General features: G+C 45.3%; 1 protein-coding gene across 1 annotated transcript in view; it reads left to right on the forward strand.

Annotated features, from left to right (window-relative positions):
• DNER (delta/notch like EGF repeat containing) overlaps positions 1 to 8,666 on the forward strand; it is a 435,394-nt gene that overhangs the window by 225,743 nt on the left and 200,985 nt on the right. Inside the window, exon 5 of the mRNA XM_007942160.2 lies at positions 2,217 to 2,362. Within this exon, the coding sequence (XP_007940351.2) occupies positions 2,217 to 2,362 (146 nt within the window). The remainder of the gene's footprint in view (positions 1 to 2,216; positions 2,363 to 8,666) is intronic.

The raw sequence follows: 8,666 nt of genomic DNA on the forward strand, positions 1-8,666 counted from the left end.
CATATGGATAGCCAATTACTTCAGTATCAATTATTGACTCATCTCTGTTTTCTCCACTGATCTCTGGTGCTATCTTTGTCCTAAATATCTTTTATCCTAAAAGTAACTTTGGGTATAGCTTCATAATATTGAAGCTCTTGGACTTGGTCTTACTCTTGAACAGAACTGCAAAAATTGTATCGCATATGCTTGTCATAGGAGCTCTGGTAGCATAGTGCTTAAAGGCATTTAACTGCTAACCAGAAGGCTGGTTCAAACCCACCAGCCACTCCTCAGAAGGAAGACTGGGCGATCTGCTTCCGCAGTGATACCGCCTTGGAAACTCAAGGAGGGGTTTCTGTGAGTCGGATCCGACTCTTCGGCAGTGAGTTATGCTTGTCATATTCGCTAATTTTGATGTGTGTTTCATTTTGTAATTAAGAATTATACATGAATAAGTAAAGGTTCTTAGTAGAAAATGAGAAACATTCTTGGTTAAATAATTTAATAATCGATGCAAAATACTTGAACTGTTTATTTCTTCATTCCAGTTAGAGGCTATATTTTTTCATCATTTTATTCCATATTTATTGATACCTACTATGACTGCTAACCAGGAGGCTGGTGGTTCAAACCCACCAGCCACTCCTCGGAAGGAAGGTTGGGCAATCCACTTCTGTAGTATACCACCTCGGAAACCCAAGGAGGGGTGGCTATGAGTTGGATCTGACTCGATGGCAGTGTGTACTATGTACAAAAGGAGTCCGTGGGTGGCGCAAATGGTTAGGCACTTGGCTAGTAACAGAAAGGTTGACAGCTCATATCCACCCAGAGGCACCTTGGAAGAAAGCCTCACTATCTGTTTGCAAAAGGTCACAGTCATTGAAAACCCTATGGAGCACAGTTCTACTCTGACTCATGGAATTGCCATGCATCGGAATTGACTTGATGACAATTGGTTGGTTGATTAAGGAACAAAGGGTTGCACTTGACATAAACGTCATTCGATAATAAATAAGACACATCAGTGATGTTGCAATCAACATTCAAGCTGTTATTGGTCCACTTGTAGCAGATAGTTAAAAACCACATAGCTTAAGTTGTTACTGTGTAGTGGGAATTGGTCACAACTGTTCTGGTTACCTAATGCTGCTCTGACAGGAATATACCACAAATGGGATGGCCTTAACAAACAGGAGTTTATTCTTACAATTTGGAGGCCTTAAGTCCAAGTTCAAAGTGCCAGGCTCTAGGGGCTGGGTGAAAGCCCCTCAACCTTGAGGTCCAGCTCTGCCTCCTGCTCCCAGCCCACTGGAGCTAGAGGCGTTTCTTCACTCAGACAGCTGCTGGCTGCTGAGGCTGAGAAGCCCCAAGGTTGACAAATAAAAAGGCATAGTCCCGATGTTACCAAACCACATGGCAGGCCATTCACTTAGGTCCATTGTAAGTCCCAAGATTGGCAGAGCATAGCAGGCTGCTGAGCAGCAACATGGCTACATGCAGGGTCCAAGCGTGCCATAGGCTAGAGACCATTCTCAAAGCTTCTCTTTCTATACAGGAAGCCGACCACATACCCAAAGGCAGCTACTCAGCTATTTGTGGTTTATCCCACCGTGGAGTTGATTGCCAGTCTCATCATGGGGAATACTATCCAGCTGCCCAGCCACTAAACGAGGCCTAACCAAGTAGACACACAAACATGATCACCACAGTCACCAAGTAAGATAACCATTGAAAACCGAACACAGAATGTGTACCCATGTTGGATGCCCTCCTGGGAGGACTGAGAGACGCTTGAGCAGGCCGCTAACAGAGTGCGGCTTTGGAGGACCTCCGGTGCTTGTAACTAGCCAAGTAGCAGGGTGAGGAAGAGTTGGGAGATGCAGTCAAGTGGCTCCCTGAGAGAGGATGGGGCTTAGAAGCAGAGAAATGTAACTCTAAGTTGTGAGTGCAGGGATAGAATTGGCAAGGGCAGGGCAAAGCAGAAGGACTTAAGATGGTGACTGAAGGGCCTGGTCTCCTTTTTGTTGCCCTTAGGTATTCCCCCAACTTTTTGCGAAACTGGTGTATTTCATGGTCTGAGGTCCAAATGGACCCTAGCCATGGGCTTTGTTACTTACCACATTGCGTTTTGTTGTGTTTGCTAGAACCGAATGTTGCCTAAATTAAATTCCATAATCCTGTAGTAAGATTGCTGATACAACTTTATCTCACATTTCCTATTGTATTTTCTTTAGGTTTTGTGAACGATTCTGTGACTAAAAGTATTGTGGCTTTGCGCTTAACGCTGGTGGTGAAGGCCAGTACCTGTGTGTCTGGGGAAAGCCACACAGATGATGTGGAGTGTTCTGGAAAAGGAAGCTGCACCACGAGGCCATCAGAGGTAAGGCTCGTAGCTTGTTGTGAAAAACTACACATACATACGTGCATACTGTTGTTGTTGGGTGCCATCGAGTTAATTATGACTCATAGCCCCCCCCACATGATGGAGCACAGCTGCCCCATAGGGTTTTCTTAGACTGTGCTCTGTACAGAAACAGATCACCAAGTGTATTGACCATGGAGCCTCTGGGTGGACTCAAACGTCCAACCTCCCGGTAACACCTCAGTGCTTAACCGTTGTACCACCAGACCTCCTTATATATAGACCCCTTCAATATCCACATCATCTGCTTGTGCACTGCTAGGTCTTCTTGCTGTGGTTTGCATTAGAGGATTTGCAAGCAGTCATTATATCTCGTTGCAGAATGGAGAGAAACGGAGAATCACAAAGTCATTTATGGCTTCCGGAACTGTTGCCGGCAAATATGCTAATTCCCTCTTTAGACTTAGAGTCTCTCTAGACCATCTCTCTAGAGAGACTAACAAACTTACAGAAGTAGCAGAAAAGGAAAGGAGGGAGCAGAGAAAAGCAGGGACCAGAGCTGACTCGTTTTTCTTCCTTTTGTGGTGTCAGCATCTTCCATGCCCTGGATGACTTGTCCTGTGTCCCCTTTTTCTTTAATAGCTGAGGTCCCATGAGTGTGGCAAAGGGGACTGAGTACTGCTTTCTCCTCTGCCTTATTGTTTTGTAGGGATTGGTGATATGGAGTTAGGTGAGGAAAGGACCACAGTGGCCATTTAGGCCAACCTCCTTCCTTCTAGGAGCTCTGGTGGCATAGTGCCTAAGACATTTGACTGCTAACCAGACGGCTGGCAATTCAAACCCACCAGCCACTCCTCGGAAGGAAGACTGAGCAATCTACTTCCGTAGTGATACTGCCTCAGAAACCCAAAGGATCGCTATGAGCCTTTCCTTCTAGGGCTCCTTTGAAACGTTTTTGGCAGACGGGCTCCAGCTACTCCCTGGACATCACTTGTGAGGGACTCCTCAACCTTACAAGGGGAATGGCCCGTGAGGGGACACCCACTCCTCTCACCACTTCCTGTTTCAGGCTCCAGCACACCCTTTTTTCCTTTCACTGGTTCTGCATGTATTTCCAGTGAAGTTAGTGTGAGAAAGTGGGTCCCCAAAGCCCTCAAAGAGCATGATTTATTTTAGACTAAGTTGGTGCAAATGATTAACATGCTTAGCTGCTGACTTAAAGGTTGGGGATTTGAGTGTACCCAGAGGTGCCTCAGAAAACAATACCTGGCAGTCTACTTCCAAAAATCCCACCGTCGAAAATCCTGTTGAGCACAGTTCTCGTTGCCACGAGTTGGAAATGACTTGACCAGAGCAAACCAAAACCAAACCTGTCACCGTCAACTCATTTCTGACTCACGGTGACCCCAGCATTCTACAGTAGAACTTCTCCATGGGGTTTTTCTGGCTGTAACCTTTACAGCAGCAGGTTTCCAGGACTTTATTTCATAGTGCTACTGGGTGGACTTGAACCACCAAACTTTGGGTTAGTACGCGCTGCTGTCGAGTTACATCCGACTCATAGCAACCCCTCCTTGGGTTTCTGAGGTGGTATCTCTATGGAAGTAGATTGTCCGACCTTCCTTCTAAGGAGTTGCTGCTGGGTTTGAACTGCCAGCCTTCTGGTTAGCAGTCAAATGCCTCATAGTTGCTCACAAACCAATGCCACGCAGGGATTGCCTCAGTAACAGCTGGTCAATTTTAAGGGTAGCCAGGTAAGTTTTCTTGGGTGACCTCCTTGTATTAATTGTAGCATATTCTGAAATAGTGGTTAATTTTGACAACTGAGAAGAATGAGGCTTACTGACAAAATGAATTTCCAGAGGAACTTTCAAACTTCTGTGTCATCTTGGAAGACCTGCCTTAGGTATAATGTTCCAGTTGCTTATGTAGTAATGTTGCAGTTCCTTCCCTGGAGGATAGCCCTTGTAGAGGGCAGAGTGTGGTCAAGATCTTTTTTTTTTTTTTTTAATTTTTATTATGATTTTGGTAAAAGTTTATAGAGCAAATTCATTTTCCATACAACAGTCCACATACACTTTGTCTCATGACATTGACTGAAATCTCCCACAATGCAACAGCTCTCTTCCCAGTTCCTCCCCATAGTTACCTCTTCCCTGTGTCCTTCCCTCCCATGTACTCCTGCCCCCCAAGCTGTCTCCCTGTGCAAACACTGCCCTTCTATTCTCCCATGATTGATCTCTCTAAGGAGTGTAGCTACCTATCATAAATGTTCAGCTCATATGCCTGTCTTTTGTTTGACTGGAAGCCACAGGAGTGGGTTCAATTCCAGACCTGAAGGGCAGCTAGGGGCCATAGTCTCAGTGGTTTCACCAGTTTAGTTAGGATCTTGAGAAGGTGATAGAAATAATATTTACTGCTAAATCCTTGAAAACGAACACAAGTGCTAATTAAAGCCAAAACTCAATTCCTGCTTTGGGGGCAGGGGCTGAGGAACAAGTGAGAGAAGCCAGGAGGTTAAGGATAAGATTCCTTTTCCGTAGCCAGACCTGCCCTTGTGTTTCTTTGTCTTGTTTCTGTGCCGGCTTGACCAGTCTCTTTCCTGAGAGGCCAATTTATCAATGTATCCTATAGGAACAAAAAGTAAAGGGTGCTCTGAGGTTTTCTATGATGCTCAAGCTCAAGGAGGGCAAGATAACACCAGAAAAGACAAGATACCGTCTGGAAGGCTTACTTGATAAGAAAGTTCTAGAAGAGATGATAATGTGAGCGATTGAGAAAAACCAAGGTAGAGAGTGCTAGGACTTCCAAGTGAGCCTGCAAAGAGAGGCACTCGGATCTCCCCCTAACTCATTCTTTTTCTCCCAAATGAAGAATTTTAGGCATGATTAGCTCTGAAGAAGATGAAATTGGCAATGAAGTCATCAATACCTTAAATGTCTACTTGAATCCAAGAAATGTCTTAAACGAGGAATAAAAGGAGTTCCCGAATTTTTGACTGGCAACGTGGTTGAGATCCATTGTACACTGTTTAGAGCCCTGGTGGTACAGTGGTTAAAGCTCTCTGCTGCTGACCAGAAGGTCAGTGGTTCAAACTCACAAGCCAGTCCGTGGGAGCAAGATGAGGCAGTCTGCTTCCATAAAGATTTGTAGCCTTGGAAACCCTGTGGGGCAGTTGTACTCTGTCCTGTAAGGGCGCTGCTGTGCTTCAGAACCAACTCAATAGTGATGGGTTGTCTTCTGTTCTCTCTTATAATAGATGACCCCTCTTGGAAAAGTTTTTATCCAAAGCTAGTTACCATGTTATCTTAACAGCCTGGCTAGCTGCAACACAGTATGTGAGAATCCTCTGCTTGAAACCTCTAGCTAGCAGGCTCTGTCTGGTGAGCTAGGATGGACTCACAGAAAAGACAGAGACTGAGAGCTAACCAATAGACAGACCCAGGAGCCAAACAGCTGCACCAAGGAGCTGCACTTATAAGAATAGTCAACCACGGGAGAGCAGGAGAGCAGTATTTGCACCGGGAAATTGCACAGGGAGAGAGGTAGGGAGGCAGGAATGCATAGGCAGGAAGGACCCAGGGAAAGGGCAACCACGGGGAGGAAGTGGGAGGAGAACTGTTATATTGTGGGGATTGTAACCAGTGTCACAAAACAAAATGTGTATGAACTACTGAATGCAAAATGAATCTGCTTTGTAAAATTTCACCCAAATCACAAAAAAGTTAAAGAAAAAGCAGTAGAGGAATTTAGCACATGGCAGGTAACTTGGCAAACTTTGCCAAAGCTACTTTCTTTTCCATGAAAAAAAATGACTAAAAATCCTGGAGGAGGAACCCACAGTAATTGTAGAAGGTCTTTACAGAGGAAGGACAGCGCCTTTGTGGCTTATAGCTTCTTTGAAGGACTTTGAGTGCCCTGGGGGTAACACCTCCTCTCTCTACTGCCACCGCTCCACTCCACACTAGTGGTTCCAAAGTGTAGGTCTTCTGCTGTTGTTGTTTCTGATAATAATACTTACCTCCAGTGAATTTCCACCTCTCCTCTGTCAGTGTGTCGTACTGTGGTGGCTGGCGTGTTGCTGTGATGTCAGTGGTATTTCAAATACCAGCAGGGTCACCCATGGTGGATGGATTTCAGTGGAGCTTCCAGCCTAAGACGGACTGGAGACTAAGGCCTGACCAACTACTTCTGAAAACTAGTCAGTGAAAACCCTAGGGTTCACAACAGAATATTGCCCATATAGTCCTGGAGGGTAGGCCCCTTGGTTGAAATACACTACACATGGGCTGCTGCACTGGACTCAAACTTGGCAGTGGGATGGCACAAGACCGGGCAGTGCTGTGTTGTGTTGTGTTGTGCTGTCTGCCATGAACTGGAGTTGACTCGATGGCAACGGCAGCAGCTTCCAGACTAAGACAGATGAGAAACAAAGCCCTGGTGATCTCCTGCCAAAATTGAGCCAATGCAAACTCGGTGAATCACAATAGACTGTTGTTTGACTTGTTCCCTTTGGACATGTCATAAGGAAGTGTCACTCACTGAAGGGGAGGACATGATGTTTGGTGAAGTGGAGGGTCACCAAGGGTGAGGGAGACCCTCATGGCACAATAGCTGAAACAGTGGACTTGAACGTCCTGGTGGTTGTGGGGATGATGCAGGACTGGGCAGTGTTTCATTCTGTTGTACGTAAGGTCACCATGAGCTGGAGTTGACTTGGTGGCATCTATCTCTCTCTCTAACTCTCTCAGGAGCTCTGGTGGCGTAGTGCCTTGTTGTTGTTGTTGTTGTTATGTGCTGTCGAGTCAAACCCGACTCATAGCGACCCCTCCTTGGGCTTCCGAGGCAGTATCACTACGGAAGTAGGATTGCCCAACCTTCCTTCCGAGGAGTGGCTGGTGGGTTTGAACCGCCAGCCATCTGGTTAGCAGGCAAGTGTCTTAGCCACTATGCTACCAGAGCTCCCGGCGTAGTGCCTTAATAGTTTTTATTATTCCTTAAATAGTAAGGCATTTGACTGCTAACCAGAAGGCTGATGGTTCAAACCCACCAGCCACTCCATGGAAGGAAGACTGGGGAATCTACTTCCATAAAGTTTTACTGCCTTAGAAACCCAAAGGGGGTTGCTATAAGTTGGAATCGACTCAATGGCAGTGAGTTTTTTAAAAAATATCTATCTATCTATGTATCTATCATCATCATCATCATCTTTGTCTCATTGAATTTAAGGAAATTGTCTGAACTATTCTGTTTGCTTCCTGGTGACATCTAAGTAGATTTTTAGGTTGAAATTACCATGTCTGTTCCAAGACCCACCACCTGCTGATCTTGGAGAGAAATGATAGAGACCAGTCCTGCAGACTCTGGAAAGATAGAGCTCAGCAGGAGCAGTAGGAATAGAAAGAGGCTCATTTGAGTTCCTGGGACTTTTTGTTCCTGTTATGGCTATTGCAGTGACGTAGGAGAGGTTTGCTAGCACGAAAGGACTGTGTTACCATGTTTCTCCCTGTTCGCTGTTCCTTAAAATTAAAAATTATAGAGTCTGACCTTCCAACCAGTGCAAGAATCCACTCCATAGCATAAACAGATACAGCTATATTTGGTGATTTAATTTTATTGTCCTAATCATTTTTATATCTTTTGATTAGATCACCCATCAAAACAGAAGCAATTCTGTCGTTTTCATGCTATTTTCATTTGGTAATGGAGCACATTTCTTTTCTGTCAGATGTACTTTGAGTAAGGGATCTTTTACAATTCCACATTGATGGGTGGTTGGCAATAAAGGGTTAGCCTGCCCATCCTGGGATGATCTTTTAAAATGTTTACTGTAAAACTATGAAGGAGGTTACTATTTTTATGCTTTGGTTACTAGGGTTGATTCTATTCTTTCCCTCTCAATTTCTTTCGCTAATTCTTGGCCAGTATTTTTCTCTTAAACTTTATCACTAAGGTTGTCAGGAAACCAGCCACTGCATATTTGATGAGTCCTTACTTATCTCAGGTAAGCATCAGGGAGGACCCTGGTGGTGCAGTGGCTAAGGGCCGGGCTGCCAACCACAAGGTCAGAACTTCGAACCCACCCAGTGGCCCCACAGGAGAATGACCTACTCCCGTAAATATTATAGCTTAGGAAACCCTGGGGGGCAGTTTTGCTCTGTCACACGGGGTTGCTGGAAGTCAGAAATGACTCGACAGCTGCTGACAACAGCAGCAGTGTGTCCGGAAGTCCACATGAGGCTCTGCTAATCCATATCTTGAGCTTTTTCAGATCCAAATCAAGTTCTCTTGGACCCTGCCTCTAGACCCTGATGTACTACCC

This window comes from Orycteropus afer, unplaced genomic scaffold (genome assembly GCF_000298275.1).
Source record: "Orycteropus afer afer isolate SDZICR_OR568_19922 unplaced genomic scaffold, OryAfe1.0 scaffold00006, whole genome shotgun sequence".
Lineage (NCBI taxonomy): Eukaryota > Metazoa > Chordata > Mammalia > Tubulidentata > Orycteropodidae > Orycteropus > Orycteropus afer.